Raw genomic sequence first — 15,682 nt, forward strand, 5'->3', positions numbered from 1 at the left:
ACAGACGCATTGGCACCCGTCACGAGCCAAACCGCGTCTCCCGAGTCTGCCACTCCACAACGCACATTATGCAATGCAGCTATCCTTCGGCATGCCGACGCATCTAAGCGCGTCTAATACTTCAAAAGGTATCTAAGCGCACAGCACCACTCCGCTAAATACATCGCTCTCTGTATGCAATACCGCACCCCGGCCGGCCCATTTTATACTGCTTCTCAAGCACCGTTGGTCGCCTCCTCCTTCTTAGCTCCATCCGTAATGCCAGGTATCGGAACAGGACCGCCCGGCGAATCCGGTAGTCTTGCCGTCAGGACTTCCACGCCGTCCTCGGTGACAAGCAGGGTATGCTCTACAGGTCTGTTAGTACGTCTTGGACGCAAACACTCGTGCAGCTGAATCTTACCAAACTGTGCTGTCCTCTTGCCGTCCTGCGTAGCGCTGGTCCAGTCGTCCGGCCAGGTCTTGTCCCTGTGCGTTCCCAGTGCGATCATGGGCTCAATGGTAAAGCACATGCCGGGCTTGGCCGTGCCGACGGCCTTGTTCTTGGCGTAGTGGGGGACGTTGGGCGGGCAGTGGAACAGCTGATTGATACCATGACCACAGTAGGTCTTGATCACGCTGCAATTCCTCTGCTTGGCCAGCTTCTCGATGACGTTGCCAGGGTCGCGGAACAGCATGCCTGGCTTGACGATCTTGATCGACTCGTCCAGTGTGTCCCGTGCCGTCTCAACGACGCGAATAGAGTCCGCGTCGGCGAGCGCCTTTTCGCCAATGTAGTATGTCTCGTTGATATCGCCGTGGAAGCCTTCGTGGTAGAGCGTGACGTCGATGTTGAGGATGTCGCCGTCCTGCAGGACGCGCTGGTCGGGAATGCCGTGGCAGATAATCTCGTTGAGAGAAGTGCAAACCGACTTCGGGAAGTGGCAGTAGTTAAGAGGGGATGGGTAAGACTGCGCGCAATCAGCAATTACTTCTTTCCACCAGTTCACGCTGTGGCTCAACAGGCTGGCGCCAACGGTGTGCCGCTTTCAGGACTTACGTTGCGCGCAACGCAGGCTTTGTGCACAACCTCGTCAATATAATCCGTTGTAACGCCCGGCACGGCTGCCCTGGCGGCCTCGTCCAGCACTTCTCTAGCCAGGCGGCAGACCTTCCTCATACCCTCAATCTCCTTCGCGTCAAGAACCTTGATCTTGTGCCTGTTGACAAAGATCTGCTCACTCCTCGGAATACCATCTTTCGCATAGTCGGGGTGAGGAATGGTCTTGGGCACCTCTCGGCGGGCCGACAGAGGGTAGACGGGCCGAAGGTCGCCGGTGAAGGGGAAGGAGGGGAAAGGGTTGTAGTGGCCAGTTTCTGGGTCGGGATGTGAGACGACTTTCGGCGGAAAGATGTTACGGAGAGGGTTACTTGAGGTTGCGCCGGCGGCTTTGTGTACTGCCTTGTGCTCACTCTGTAGTTTTGCGGTCAGCGGGGCAGTTCGATGTCGCATGGTATTTGTTGCTGTGTACCCAGTTCTTCTTGAAGCAATCTTGCGAGCAGAAGTAGGACTCCTTGCCCAACTTCTGGCAGGTGGGGCATTGCAGCGCGCTGGCGTCCTTGTCGCAGTCGGCGCCCAAGCACTTGCGCGGGGTTGCGGTTTCGGTGCCCATGGTATTAAACGATCCGTCAAGTGGAAATCTTGAGGGGCAAGCTGGTTGAAGGCGCGGATGGTGTTCGTTCGAGCAGCGTGCTATTTATATGCTGGGTTGCGCTGCACAAAGAGTGGCAGAGCGCGCAACTTTGAGCGGAGTTGAAGCGGAGTAGCACAAAAACGGCGTTGAATTTCTGGACGCGATCGGCATTGGCGCGTCCGCTGACGCCGATCCCGCTAGCACCCGCGGGGCGAGTCAGATGCACGACAGACAACACAAAGAGGTTGCCACCGCTGGCCCGAGAAGCTGGGCAATCAAATCGGCAACCACTAAAAAGCAGACCCTTGGAATGATTTAGCCGCGGTCGTCCGGAATAGTCATCCAGCCTTCCCTTACCTCATCACCTCATTTCTCAGGTGACGGATATTCTCCCTTGTCACCGTCCTCTTTTCTGAAGCCCTGCACGACAGGAACATGGTCACCCAACGAACAGTGGTCGTCGGAGCGGGCCCTGTCGGCGCCCTCGCCGCTCTTTATGCGGCACAGAGGGGCGACGAAGTGGAGGTCTATGAGCTGAGAGGAGGTACGCTTTCTTTCCTACTGATGCTATTGGTTCGTTGCTTGGGGTGCCCTCATGAGACGCGTGCTTTGCAATTCCTCCACCTTGCCCTTCTTCGTGTCGAGGAAGTGGCACGTCATGAATTTTCAGCCGCTCGAGTCATGTTCGCTGCACCTGTACTTGCACAATCCTATCTTCACTCATCATTCAGTGATTCTCACCATGGAAATGTGCAGATCTACGAGATCCCTCGACAATACCGCTCAATTTCACAAAATCCATCAACCTGGCCCTTTCCGAGCGGGGCATCAATTCTATGCGATTGCTCAATCGCCCCGGTTTGATCGATCTAGTCTTGAGTGAGACGATTCCCATGTATGGACGCATGATTCATGGCAGCAAAAACGGAGAGCATTACGAGGAATCGCAGGCTTACGATATACATGGCCGAGTGAGTTAGCAATCGACCGCTCCGTTGAGCATTAGCTAATGACCCTGCAGGCCATATTGGCAGTCGACCGCCACAACCTGAACAAGCGCCTTTTGGATGAGCTTGAGAACATGCCCAATGTGAAGCTATTGTTTAACCACAAGCTAGTCGGCGCAGACTTCAAGGACAACGTCGCTTGGTTCGAAGATATGACGAAGAAAGACCAATCAGATCCCTTCAAGGGTCCTACGACAGCGTCCGGCCACCGGGAAATCGAGATCAAGTTTGACTTCATGATTGGCGCCGACGGCGCTCATTCTGCCGTCCGATACCATATGATGAAATTCACACGCATGGACTATACGCAAGAATACATTGACACCCTCTGGTGCGAATTCCACATCAAACCCGACACCTCGCACGCCTCCACATACGACGGCTTCAGAATCTCCCCCAACCATCTGCACATCTGGCCTGGCGGCGAGTTCATGTTCATTGCCATCCCCTCGCTGGACAAATCCTTCACATCAACCCTCTTCCTCCCGGCCGACCGCATCGCCGAGATCAATGTCGACCCTCGGAACCGTCTGGTGCCCTTCTTCCAAGCACACTTCCCCGGCGTCGTGCCGGATCTCATCTCGGCCGAGGACCTGCAGCGCCAGTACCTCGAGAACCCGCACCTGCCGCTCATCAGCATCAAATGCGCGCCCTACCACTTCGGCAGCTCGGCCGTCATCGTCGGCGACGCGGCGCACGCCATGGTCCCGTTCTACGGGCAGGGCATGAACGCAGGCCTCGAGGACGTGCGGACGCTGTACGACTGGCTCGACCGCTTCGTGCCGCCCGCGCCCACGCCGTCGTCGCCGCAGCAGGCGGCAAAGATTGAGGACAGCCAGTACGTGCTCGTCAACAGCGACGCCGAGGAGCGCGCGAAGCAGCGCGCCAGGGCGCTGGAGGAGTACTCGCGCTTCCGCCGCCCGGACGCGCACTCCATCAACGACCTTGCGCTGAGGAACTACCAGGAGATGCGGTCGGACGTCAAGTCGCCGGTTTACCGCGTGCGGAAGGCGGTCGAGGAGTGGTTGAGCGTGTGGCTCCCCAGCTCGGGTATCGCGACGCAGTATTCGCGCGTCAGCTTCGGGAACGAGCGGTACTCGGTGGTGGAGAAAGTGGTGGAGAAACAAGGAAAGGTGCTGTTGGCGGGGATGACGAGTGCACTCGTTGGAACCGTGGGCTGGGTCGCGTGGATGGCGTGGAGGATGAACAGGGTTGATAGCAGCTCGAAGAACGCCGCTATTTGGCTGGGAAGAAGCATCAAGCAGAGCGCTAGGAAGTTCATGTAGAGAACGTGGAAGGGTACGATCTCGTAGCAACGCGGAGACTGTGCGATACATTAGAGGTCGAAACAACGTTTTCCGTTTCATACGTTTTCCTTCCTCAGATATGCATCTTGATCCAGAACCGAGAACCAATATGTGTGAATATTTTCGAAGATGCTACAAGATCCAAAGTGCTTGCAGTATCCAATCCTTACACCCCATTGAACGCCACAGCCTCTGTAAGCCCCAAAATGCCCCCAGAACGCCGTTAGTAGCAGCTGCTCGCTGACAATCCGAAATTTATACATGAAAAATTTACAGCTTCCCCACATGCAGAGGCCCTCCTGACACCGGGGCACTCTTGGCTGGGAGAATCGTTTAGAAATACCCAACAACAGCTCATGTCATAGCACAGTTCAGACAACTTCTCACATCGCGAGATATCGAGCACGTCCCGCAGACGATTCGCCCGCAACTACTACACGCAAACCGCTGCGACGACCCGCAGCCGTCCATGTCCATATCAATGTCCATGCCGTCTTCAGGCACAAGGCTGGCATCGCAGTCCTCACAACGCGCACCTTGAACGCCATTGGACGCAGCCGGCAACGAGGTCGCGGGCGGCTGCGCCGGCGCTTGAGAAATATTCCAGAACTTGTGTAGAGTGGACTTCTGCACGGCGGGCTGCTGAGACGCAGGTACGGCGGAGGTGGCAGCGGCTGCTGCTGCTGCAGGGTCCTGGGAAGGGATGGGCGAGGCGTGCGGCTGCTCGCGCTGCGCGCTGTACAGCCTCCTCAATGTGGATTCTGTCGAGATGCTGTTAGCGCTGCATATCGAGTGCAGTGTTGGGGGGGCACTGTGGCTCCGTACCGTGGATGAGGCGCTCGTCGGGTCGGTTGTCTCGGAATCGCTTCAGGGTCCGCCCGCTGTCGTTGCTGGCCTCGCTCCGCGGCTGCCACACCCATGAATGAGCAGGTGATGGATAGGCCTGGGTGGGAACGTCCAGCTGCATGGTGTTGCTGGGGTGGTGGGATGGAGGAGATGGGCTCACGGAAGATCGCGAGAAAAGGCTGGAGGTCGAAGCCGGCGAGGAGGTGGAGTCGGAGCGCTTGCGCTTGAAGGACATTTCGGAATTGCTGGAATCGATGGATAGAAGCTACAATTGGAACGATGGCGGGTGTATATCTGCGTGGAGATGGCGGCGAAGTTGAGGCGTGGTGAATGGGAATGTGAGGCTGAGCTGAGCACGGATAGAGAGGAGCACTCAAGGCGCGTGCGCGAACGCGAAAAGCGCGTCAGTGACGTGCCCTGGTGAAACGCGCAGTCAAACGCCGAACCGCCGATGCGCGGGGCTGAGGTCACCGTCCGCAGCTTCCCGTCCCGCATCGAGTCCAACATCGGCATCCCGAATCAACCTTCCCCAACCTGTGCTTGGATTTCCGAATACATTGCCTTCACGATTGCGCTGAAACTTCTGCCCTCTTCACCGTCTCCGTGATCTGATCAAGCTTCTCCCCGTGCTCTCCGTTGACCTACTCCGACAGCCCATCATTCTCAAGCTCCTCAGCCAGCTAGCTTGCTTTCGCCGTCCGCGAAGGCTCTCGTCCGATCAGCAACCTGTCCGCAAAATGTCTGTCCGCGAAGCTAGCCACGCCGGCTCCTGGTACTCCGCGAACAAGAGCCAGCTCTCCACCCAGCTTGACCAGTGGCTGGACGCTGTGCCTGCCAGTACCCCCGGCATCCGTCCCGGTTCGCAGAATGAGCTGATCGACATCCCTTCCTCCGGCGCGAGGGCCATCATTGCGCCGTAGGTTGAGAAATGGCAGCGTCAAAGGTCAATAACAACGGCGTGGCTCATGTGGGATCTGTAGGCATGCTGGATACGCTTATTCTGGCCCTGCAGCCGCATGGGCCTACAAGGCTCTGGATCTGTCCCAAGCGTAAGTGTTACCAAGCAGTGTTCGCAAATATGTAACCACGCCCTCAGTTTGTCACGCCATTCATACCACAGGGGCAGCGACACGAGTACGAGACCTTTTACGGTACGAGTAGCTCACGCGACACAGGAAGCGCGTCTTTCTCCTCGGCCCGTCCCACCACTACTACCTCAGCGGCTGCGCCCTAACCAAATGCGACGCCTATGAGACGCCGTTGGGCGACCTGCAAATCGACAAGGCAACCATTGCCGAGCTGCGCAAGAGCGGGAAGTTCGATACCATGCGGCAGCATCAAGATGAGAATGAACATAGCCTGGAGATGCATCTTCCGTACATCTACAAGGTCCTCTCTCGGTAAGTTCCTGTAAAAGAGCTTCCAGGGCCTCGTTGCTCAGCTGCCACGACGCGTAGGCAATTCTCCGACCCCTCCGAGTTCCCGCCCCTCGTGCCTATCCTCGTGGGCGCCACTTCAGCCGCAGCAGAACGCCAGTTCGGCCAGATCCTAGCTCCGTACCTTGCAGATCCGACGTCGGTGTTCATCGTCTCCTCTGACTTCTGTCACTGGGGAGACCGATTCCAGTACACCTACTACGAGAAGGCGCCGGGAGAAGCTCGCATGCTGGGGCTTTACGAGAAAGCGCCGTCCAAGCCCGCTATCCATGAAAGCATTGCGGCCGTAGACGGGTACTGTATGGATGGCGTGGAGACGAAGAAGCACCAGCAGTTCCTCGACATTCTCGAAGAGACGGGCAACACGGTTTGCGGAAGACACCCAATTGGAGTGGTCATGGCGGCGATCGAAACACTGTCTCTCGACGGAGAAAAGGGCAAGTTCCGGTTCGTCAGGTACGAGAGAAGCAGCGACTGCGTCAGCCCCAAGGACAGTTCCGTGAGCTACTGCAGTGCGCTGGCCGTGCTCTAAGGAGAAGTCGGAGGTGGCTTGGAGAAGTGTGGGGCGAGAGAACTTCGGCTTGTCGTCTGGCCGGGGCTGTTACGTGAAAGGCTCATCGTCTATCCAGCTGATGCGCCATTATGCCGGGGCAAGAGATCTCAGCGGGCTTCCTTAGCCGCAACGGGCGTGGCGGTTCAGCTTACCCCGAGCCCCGAGGGGCTACATGGTGGGCAGCGCGTGTGCGGCAGTAGAGGCCGGAGAAGTCTTTCGGCAAAGGCAGAACCCGACTTAGAGTCCCGCCAATAAATCCGAAATTTCTGCCAATGACGGCACGGCTCAGGCGACCCGCGCCCATGTGCAAGCTGGAGGGTGACATCTCGAGAGCGCACTGACGACAGCATGCACACCATCTGGCGAAACTTCGGCACCCCGCGAACGGATTCCCGGTCGTTGGGTCGCGGTAAGAGACGAGTCTGGGGTGCGTCCCAGGCGGAGGCGTCCGGGAATAGCGTCGGCATGGGGAGGGGTGAGATGGCCCGCCGAACGGCACGCAGCCTAAACACTGACAAGCATTTCCAAACGCTCCGTTCGCTGCTGGACGGCCGCTGAGCCGCATCTCGTGGACCGCGGCGAGGCGGCGTAGGGAGACGCTAGGGTGGTCGTGGACTGACGATTCGGCAGTGAGCAACGTGAGCGCTCGGCTTTCACCGTGCTGGAGTCAGCGTGTGGGGTTCATGTCGGCAAATCACCCCTGCCGCTTCTCCATTTTCTCCCCCTGTTCTCCAGATTCCAAGAAACTAAATGCGGGGGGCTAGCCCGAACAAGGCATGCCCACGCCGAGCCGCGGTGCTCCCGGGCCGCAACCCTGGCCGGGGTAGTAACATGGATCCACAGCGCCTTCAGCACCTCGGCGCGTGCTTCTACCGCAATTTTCTTCACCGTCACTCGTCACATGGCGCCCGCCAAGCACCCCATCCCGCCCGTGGCTGGCGGACACGCCCATAGAGGGCCTTTTGCGCGCCACACTCTCACCGGCGCCGGCACCATGCACGCCATCCAGCTCGGCGGGAGTTGCTGCATTGATACTGCGTACGCACTGCCGTTGATCTGCCGGCGCTGCTGTTGCCTTCCGATGTCGTGAGGAGGTACGACTCGGAACTGTTCGCGCGGAGGCAGGACAGGCTGGATTTCGTATAAAACGGCTGGCACCGTCCGCAATGTCGAGCACCGTCAAAGCTGGTCAAACCCCTTCGCCATGGCTTCCGCGATTAACTTTCTGGCTCTGCTCGGCGTTGCCGCTTCTCTGGTGTCTCCGGCATTCGCCTGGGATCACTCTCTGTTCACCACCAGCCCGGCCATCCTGCCTTCACGTGAGTCTTTCCAGCTTCTGTTCTAGCACGGCAATTTCCTTCTCCAAATTGTCTTCCTCCCCAGTTGGAGTAGTACCACGTGTTGCAGTCAATCGAACTGTGAGATGAGTACCTACTGACCCTTCTTAGCAAATGCCACTGGTGTAGGCTGGGAAGATGCGTTCGACAAGGCAAAGGACTTCCTTGCCGAGCTGACCCTGGAAGAGAAGGTCTCCTTGGTCACTGGTACTACTGGTCCGTGTGCTGTAAGTCTCTTGTCCAATTCACTTCCAGAGCTGTCGAAATTTTGCTGGGACCCCCCCACAAATAGATGGCCTTGGAGACGATAGTACCATAAAGCAACTGTTGCTGACTCATTGCAGGGTATGATCGCGCCGGTTGAACGGCTGAACTTTACCGGCTTGTGCCTTCAGGATGGTCCCTTGGCCATCAGGCAGGCAGTGTACGCCAACGTGTACCCTGCTGGCGTGAGTGTGGCATCCACGTGGGATCGCAACGCTTTCTACCAGCGTAGCCACTACATGGGCAAAGAATTCAAGGCCAAGGGCTCCCAAATTGCCCTCACACCAGTTGTAGGTCCTCTGGGCAGAGATCCCTACGGAGGCCGTAACTGGGAGGGATTCTCGCCTGAACCATACTTGAGGTAATTCATGTCCACTTCTTCTAGCTGGCACGCAAACTGACATCGTCTTTTAAGCGGAATCGGCGTTGCGGAGAGTGTTATGGGTATACAGGATGCCGGTGTACAGGCCACTACGAAGCACTTCATCGGCAATGAGCAAGACACCCAGCGCAACCCGAGCACGGCTGCTGATGGCACGACCATCATGTCTCTCTCAGCCAACATCGATGACAAGACGATGCACGAGAGCTACCTTTGGCCGTTCGCCGATGCAGTACATGCTGGAACCGCTGCTGTCATGTGCAGCTACAACCGCCTGAACGGCTCCTACGGCTGCCAGAATTCCAAGGCTCTGAATGGCCTCCTGAAGACAGAGCTCAACTTCCAAGGCTTTGTCATGTCTGACTGGGGCGCGGTTCACTCTGGCGTTGCCACGATCGAGTCCGGCTTGGATATGAATATGCCCGGTGGCATCGGTTTCTCTGCCCCGTCTCCCTCATACTGGGGCGAGAACGCAACTCTTGCTGTCAACAATGGCACCATCCCGGAAAGCAGAATCGATGACATGATCCTCCGAGTTCTCACCCCGTACTTCCACCTTGGCCAGGACCAGGACTTCCCCAAGGTCGATGCTTATTCCAGCATCCTGAACGGCAAGGCTGAGTCGACTTGGCTCTACAACTTCCAGGTCGGCACTGAAGATGAGGTCGCCGACCTCCGTAGCGACGAGACCGCTCAATTCATCCGCGAGTCTGCTGCCAACGGCACCATCTTGCTCAAGAACACCGACGGCGCTCTTCCCTTGAGCGCTCCCAAGAACATTGCTGTATTCGGTAACGCGGCTGGTGAATACGCCGAGGGTCTTTACTCTCTCGTTGGCGGCAGCCCGTTCAAGGAAGCCGATGCCGAGTATGGCACGATCGCTTCTGGCGGTGGTAGCGGAACTGGTCGCTTCCCCTACCTGGTCACTCCTCTCGAGGCCATCAAGGCCAAGGCCAAGGAGGACGGCTCTTTCCTGCAGTACATTCTCGAAAATGAGGCCATCACCAACTACGGCATCGACTCCATCTTCCCCAACCCCGACGTCTGCCTCGTCTTCATCAAATCCTGGGCGACCGAAGGCTTTGACCGCCAGAGCCTTTACCCAAGCTACAACGGCACGGGCGTCGTGAACACGGTTGCCGCAAGCTGCAACAACACCATCGTCGTCCACTACGGCACGGGCCCCACGCTCTTCACCTTCGCCTCCAACCCCAACGTCACGGCAATCATCGAGGCGCACTTCCCGGGCCAGGAGGCGGGCAACTCGCTCGTCGATGTGCTCTGGGGCGCCACAAATCCGTCGGGCCATCTCCCCTACACCATCCCCGTCTCCGACACCGTCTTCCCCAAGACGCTCGTCAACTCGACCGCCCTCGTCGAGACGACGGACCCGGACGCCTGGCAGGCCGACTTCACCGAGGGCAACATGATCGACTACAAGTACTACGTCGCCTCCAACACGACCTCCAACATCCTCTACCCCTTCGGCCACGGCCTCTCCTACACCACCTTCTCCGTCTCCAACCTCACCGTCTCGTCGGTATCGTCATCATCATCCATCGCCGGCACCACCCCCTCCGCCGACGCCCCCACCCTCCCCGGCGGCAACGCCGACCTGTGGCAAACCGTCTTCGTCGCCAACGCGACCGTCGCCAACACGGGCCGCGTCGCGGGCGCCGCCGTGCCGCAGCTGTACGCCAACCTGCTCGCCGCCGGCGCCCCCGCCGGCACCCCCGCCTGGCAGCTGCGCGGCTTCGACCGCGTCTGGCTGGCCCCCGGCGAGAGCAAGGCCGTCGGCTTCGAGCTGCGCCGCCGCGACGTCAGCTATTGGGACGTCGCCGCCCAGCAGTGGCGCGTGCCCGCCGCCGCACCCATCGAGGTCCAGGTTGGTTTTGATGTGCTGGATAGGCCGCTGAGCGCGGTGTTGGCGTAGGTTTTTGGGTGTGTGGTTTGTTGGTTTGGGTGGGGGGAGGGAGAGAGAGAGATGTGGTTTGAGGGGAGGAAAGGGGGGTTGTTGATGATGACGATTCTGAACGAACGATGTAGATGATGATGATGATGTATTTGTATATACTCTTTTCTTCCGGGTTTTTACCTCTTGTATGATGGATGGGCAAGCATAATAGCTAGTCGTGTAATTTCTCATTCTTATAACCTTCTCGAGCTGCACAGTGGACTGCTTGGTTCCTTGCTTTGTTCGTGATACAGGCCACTGACGAGTCCATGGGCGGAGGTCGAGTTTGAAAGCAGCACAGTTGCTCGTTATGCGTTGGGGATTCTACTCTACGTTCTGTCTATCCTGACCAAACGGTCTAAAAGGGGTCTTCCTTCCAATGTGGGCCCGTTTGCATGTCTACACATCTTAGACCACCTTCATGGTGAATCTCTTCCCGTTGTCCCATGTTGCTGTCCGTATCACGTTCTATCCCTGCGGTTGTATCAAAATAAAGCCCGATGTCGCTTCCCTGTGTTTTCGGCTTTCTCCAGTCCTCGCTGTTCCCACCTAGGCTCGGGCCAGGATCTTCCAGAGCTGCCTGTTCGGGTGAGAGGCGTGCGGTTGCTGAGGTGGACCATCGTCGGGTGTTCTTGGTCGTCTGCAGTCGATACACCTGGTCGCGAAATACTTCTTGCTTTCTTCGACGGTATTCTCTTCCGCTTCTCTCACAAAGACCTCCCACGAACCCGTCGAACCCTGTCTCAGCTCAAGGTCACAGTGAGTTGAAGGGTAGTTCTTCTTCCCTGTCCCGCGAAAGACGTCACCCTTTCTGCATGGGTAGTTGGGGTGGCTTTCCCGATGTAGATGAGGTACGAAAATGCATAAGAATCAGACGTAGTACTCCAACTACCCACGAAAGCAAAGTGCAATATCTCTGACAAGACAGATTGGGAAAGGGTCAAACGTCTCGTAAACCCACTGCAAGAACATCGAGCAGTCGAGTTCTAGTCCAGATCATCGTTCGAGGACTTGGTCTGGGTCTGCTCGTTACTCTTGTCCTTTTCCGCCTTCTCCTGTGCTTCCTGCTTCGAGCCCGTTGTCTCACCGGCATTCTCGGTGTTAACTTGCTCGACAGGAACCAAGGAGAAGAGGATGACAAAGTAAACTTCTTTCGTCTCCAGGTTCCTCAGGACATATCTAAGAGTGTGCGTACTTTGTCAGTCAGATAAACTGTTGGAGCAAAAGACCAAGCAAGCGGGTTTGATTGGAACGCGGAAACAAATTACTAGAAAACAGTGCATGAGCATACCGAAGGGGCTGACCGTCCCAGTACTTGATGACAGGAATGGTGAGGATGGGAAGCTTGAGCGAAAACTCGTTGAAGTCCAAGTAGCCGTTGAAAAAATCACAAGCGTAGGCGCGGTCCTTCTCGAACACAAAGTCTTGCCTGGGCTGCAGCTGCTGATAGTGTCTCTTCCTCTGCGTGTTGTTGGCAGGCATGCCGGACTTCTCACGGACTTCCTGGCCGTCGGCCTGGGCGCCCTCGATGAAAATGGTGGCGGCTTCGTCGCCCTCGCCCGTCTTCTCGCCAGCGCCTTCTGCGACTGCATCGATGCTCTGGCCCTTACCACCGATCTGTAGTATGTTCATGGAGCTCAAGATGGGAGAATAGAGGTAGGGCTCGTCGGCGTATGCGTCGCCTTCCATGGTCGCGTCAACCCATCCCTTGACCCAGTTGAAGGCAGTGCTGAAGCCCCACGGTAAGCGGTCGCGGATGGGGTGGTCGAAGTCATTTCCAAAGACCAGCTTGTCGCCAGTGATATCTTTCTTGAGGCGGAAAGAGTATGCTATGCCGTAGCGATCGCCGGTGTGGTTTGCGTGCTCGAAGTAGGGCGACGTCGCTGGTGAACCGTGGGGCAGGCCTTGGGCTAGGTCAGCGTACACAAGCTTGAGGAGAAGACAAGCGAAGCGGCTTACCGCGGTAGTCCTTCACGCGGACCCAGACCTTGGCGTCGAGGTGCTCGGTGGAAATCTCAACAGAGTCGGCGGTGTTTACGCGCACTTCCGAGTGGTTTTTGGGGTCGTAGTCCGGGCCCGCGGTGACTTTGAGGATGTATTTGGTGTAGTCGGCCATGATGAAAGGGGTGTCTGGTATCAGAGAGCTCGGGAGTGGTGCGAGACAGTCGTGGTGGACGAAAGATGCGGGCCGACTTTGGGTTGAGAAAGAAGAAGGCGGCGGAGGCAGATCACCCCGCGACACCATGACGTCGCCGGGTCGATCTACCGCGCGCCACGTGCTGGATCTGCCCAGCCGACTTATGTCATAGATTACACATAGCATCCTTGCTCATTTCGGGCTGCCTTGTTTGTCCTCTTGATTCCTGTGAGAGAGTGACTCAGCGCGGGGCGGAAAGAACAGCGAGGGCGGAGCGGAGCAGCAGGCGGCCTTGGCAGTGTCGGAGCTTCTCCCCCGACATCCAAACAGCGCGTCATCCTCGACGCGTCTCCTAGAACGCGACTGAACACGACTTATTCCCCGCGACATCAGCTTCCGTCCCCGCCATGGCGCCAAACGGTAAGCCCCTCGAGTCATGATGGGCTTCGTGTCTAACTGAGCCATTGCAGACCGCGAAGAACGACGCCGCATGCGCCAGCGCGGCGCCGGGTAAGCCGCATCCTCTTCCGCCGCCGATGCGCCCCGCTTACAGCCAGCAGCACAAGCGGTCTGTCCGTGGGGAACTTTGGATTCACCTTTGGTGCTCCGCCTCTCCCGGCACAACCATCCTCTCGCCGAACCCCGAAAGCGTTGCCTCCTCAGCCCTCGTCGCGTCGTACACCGGCTTCCAAAGCAGATCCTCTACCAGCGCAACGCTCAACTCGCAAAACTCCCGCCTCCGCTGCATCACGGCGTACGTCAAATGCACTCCCCGCACAGCGCTCATCTCGAAAATCTCCAGCTCCGCTGCCAGCGAAGTTGTCTGCCCGTAAAACACCCAAGGAACAGCCTCCAGCTGCCACACCGGCCAGTTCCTCAGCCCGGTCCAGTGGAAGGACGCAGCGACGTTCGAGGACGCCGAGCCATTCAAACGACCAGACGTTTGTTACGCCCTCTGTCACAGGAAAGAGGAAGAGGCCAAGTGCTGTCCAGCAAGCCCCGGAAAGCCAGGAAGATGAGCTGGAGCAAAACGACGAAGAGTATCAAGCATCCGCAGGGAAGGAACAAGTGGGATCGGCACGACGAACAAGCGGAATCATTCATGCGACTCCCATAAATATTGCAGCGGATGCAGAAGATGAGTTACAAGATAACGACGAGGACCATACGTTGTCGACAGGGCGCAGGCCTCTGAGCTCCTTGAAAAATATCGGTAGCGCTAGAACGACGTCGAGCCCTGGCTTGTTCGTAGGCCAAGATGAAGCTAGTCCCGCTCCCGCCTCTAAACGCCCTGGCCGGCCAAGGAAGTCCATTGAAGATCCTCACAGCACGGTTGCCGAGCCATCCAAGACTGCCGCAAAGAGGCCTATCCGAAGAAGCTCGCAAGCAGCGACAGTTCACGAAGATTTGACCGAGGATGAGGAAGTAGAAGAGGATGATCTCTCTGTGGATGAACTTTCTCCAGTCGCCTCTCGCCGGCAGCTTGAGCGCGTTCAGGAGGAGGATGCAGAGTCAGTTTCTTCTCAGTCCGAGCAGGAAGCTGCCTCTTCTGGAGATGAAACTGTATCACGGACCTCAACCCCTGGTATCTCAGCGAGCAATGCTCCACCTCAGCCAAAGCCCCGTGGCAGACCATCAAAAACAGCAGCAGCCCCAAGAACACGCAAGCCGCAGCCAAGCACCGCTGGTCCAGCACAAAAGAGACCTCGTCGAAGCACCGCCGCTGCTGACAGAGGCCCTCGTATTCCCGTTACTGTCTACCGGATATCGGCACCCCGCAAGCCCACCGACGAAGCCTCCGAGATCGACGAGCTTGAACTCCCCACACCCTCCGCGGTAGCCAATACGCGCCTACCCGCCGTCAACGCCGTCGACATCCTCGCCCAGGTCACGTCGGAGCTCACCGCCCGCATGAACGACTCCCTCCTCCGCCAGGCCGCCGAGATCGGCACGTCCGACAAGGCCCGCCGCGCGGAACTCAAGCGCCGCGCCGGCACCGTCCAAGCCTTCTCCACGGAGCTGGCCGACCGTCTCTTCGAGCTCACCGAGGCGGTCGACGCCGGCGAGGCCCTCCGCGCCCGGCTCAAGGCCGCGACGAAGGAGAAGGTGGCGCTGCGCTCGGAGTTCCTGACCATCCGCAGGGAGCGCGAGCAGGTGGCGCTGCGGATGGATGCGGTGCGCCAGGCGCACATGGAGGCCGAGGCGAGGAGGCGGCGCGACGAGGAGCTGAGCGACGCGCTGTACGGCATCGAGACCGCCGTGCAGCGGGGTAGAGAGAAGGCGGCGCGGGAGGACCGCCAGGATGAAGGGCCAGAGGTCGGAACCTTGTGGGAGATCGAAGACGCCCTGAGTAGTGGCGTTAGTGCGGTCGGTCCTGGAGGCGGCTTGCTGGACAGGGTGAAGGACTTTAATGGCTTTTTGGAGAGGGCGGCGGCTGTTATTGAGGGGAGGTCGTGATTTGTTTGTTCTTGCGTTTTCGGTGTACGCGGGTTTGAGGATTAGGGTTTCATGATGGTCAGCGCGTGTTTAGATAAATACCCTCATTCGTTGTATATTTGTGTGGGCGTTAGCATCATCGAACTGGTTCAGGTTCTCCAGTGGTATTGACGTTTTGCATGATCTTAGGCATTCAACACACATGTTTGTCCGTCGTGGTTCCCGCAGCGGGTGACCAAAGAATCGAGGCCACCCGCATCTGGCTCGCATCATATATATGCAGATAGTTGAATCCAGTCTCAGGACATAAACGCGAATCTTGGACGCGCGCAAATCCGCCCAGATAACGG

The 15,682-nt window shown here is 57.9% G+C and overlaps 6 protein-coding genes across 6 annotated transcripts; 4 read left to right on the forward strand and 2 right to left on the reverse strand.

Moving 5' to 3' along the window:
* Positions 1-215: 215 nt before the first annotated feature.
* Positions 216-1,652, reverse strand: fma1 (Methionine aminopeptidase 1; the record flags this gene model as incomplete). Its single annotated transcript, XM_066772976.1, has 4 exons — positions 216-349; positions 404-950; positions 1,040-1,453; positions 1,512-1,652. The coding sequence occupies 4 exons, from the start codon at positions 1,650-1,652 to the stop codon at positions 216-218; spliced, it is 1,236 nt and encodes a 411-aa protein (XP_066635543.1).
* Positions 1,653-2,108: 456 nt separating this feature from the next.
* Positions 2,109-3,966, forward strand: BNA4 (kynurenine 3-monooxygenase, mitochondrial precursor; the record flags this gene model as incomplete). Its single annotated transcript, XM_066772977.1, has 3 exons — positions 2,109-2,217; positions 2,430-2,644; positions 2,695-3,966. The coding sequence occupies 3 exons, from the start codon at positions 2,109-2,111 to the stop codon at positions 3,964-3,966; spliced, it is 1,596 nt and encodes a 531-aa protein (XP_066635544.1).
* Positions 3,967-5,570: 1,604 nt separating this feature from the next.
* Positions 5,571-6,801, forward strand: SLS55_001484 (uncharacterized protein; the record flags this gene model as incomplete). The annotated part of the gene is made up of 4 exons (XM_066772978.1): positions 5,571-5,749; positions 5,814-5,882; positions 6,009-6,233; positions 6,291-6,801. 4 exons carry the CDS (start codon positions 5,571-5,573, stop codon positions 6,799-6,801), a joined length of 984 nt encoding a protein of 327 aa, XP_066635545.1.
* Positions 6,802-8,026: 1,225 nt separating this feature from the next.
* Positions 8,027-10,738, forward strand: SLS55_001485 (uncharacterized protein; the record flags this gene model as incomplete). Its single annotated transcript, XM_066772979.1, has 4 exons — positions 8,027-8,141; positions 8,271-8,386; positions 8,504-8,784; positions 8,839-10,738. 4 exons carry the CDS (start codon positions 8,027-8,029, stop codon positions 10,736-10,738), a joined length of 2,412 nt encoding a protein of 803 aa, XP_066635546.1.
* A 1,007-nt stretch (positions 10,739-11,745) lies between these two features.
* Positions 11,746-12,875, reverse strand: SLS55_001486 (uncharacterized protein; the record flags this gene model as incomplete). The annotated part of the gene is made up of 3 exons (XM_066772980.1): positions 11,746-11,938; positions 12,051-12,669; positions 12,719-12,875. The coding sequence occupies 3 exons, from the start codon at positions 12,873-12,875 to the stop codon at positions 11,746-11,748; spliced, it is 969 nt and encodes a 322-aa protein (XP_066635547.1).
* A 1,525-nt stretch (positions 12,876-14,400) lies between these two features.
* Positions 14,401-15,353, forward strand: SLS55_001487 (uncharacterized protein; the record flags this gene model as incomplete). Its single annotated transcript, XM_066772981.1, has 2 exons — positions 14,401-14,407; positions 14,590-15,353. The coding sequence occupies 2 exons, from the start codon at positions 14,401-14,403 to the stop codon at positions 15,351-15,353; spliced, it is 771 nt and encodes a 256-aa protein (XP_066635548.1).
* Positions 15,354-15,682: the final 329 nt, after the last annotated feature.

Source organism: Diplodia seriata (assembly GCF_021436955.1).
Source record: "Diplodia seriata strain FDS-637 chromosome Unknown scaffold_2, whole genome shotgun sequence".
Lineage (NCBI taxonomy): Eukaryota > Fungi > Ascomycota > Dothideomycetes > Botryosphaeriales > Botryosphaeriaceae > Diplodia > Diplodia seriata.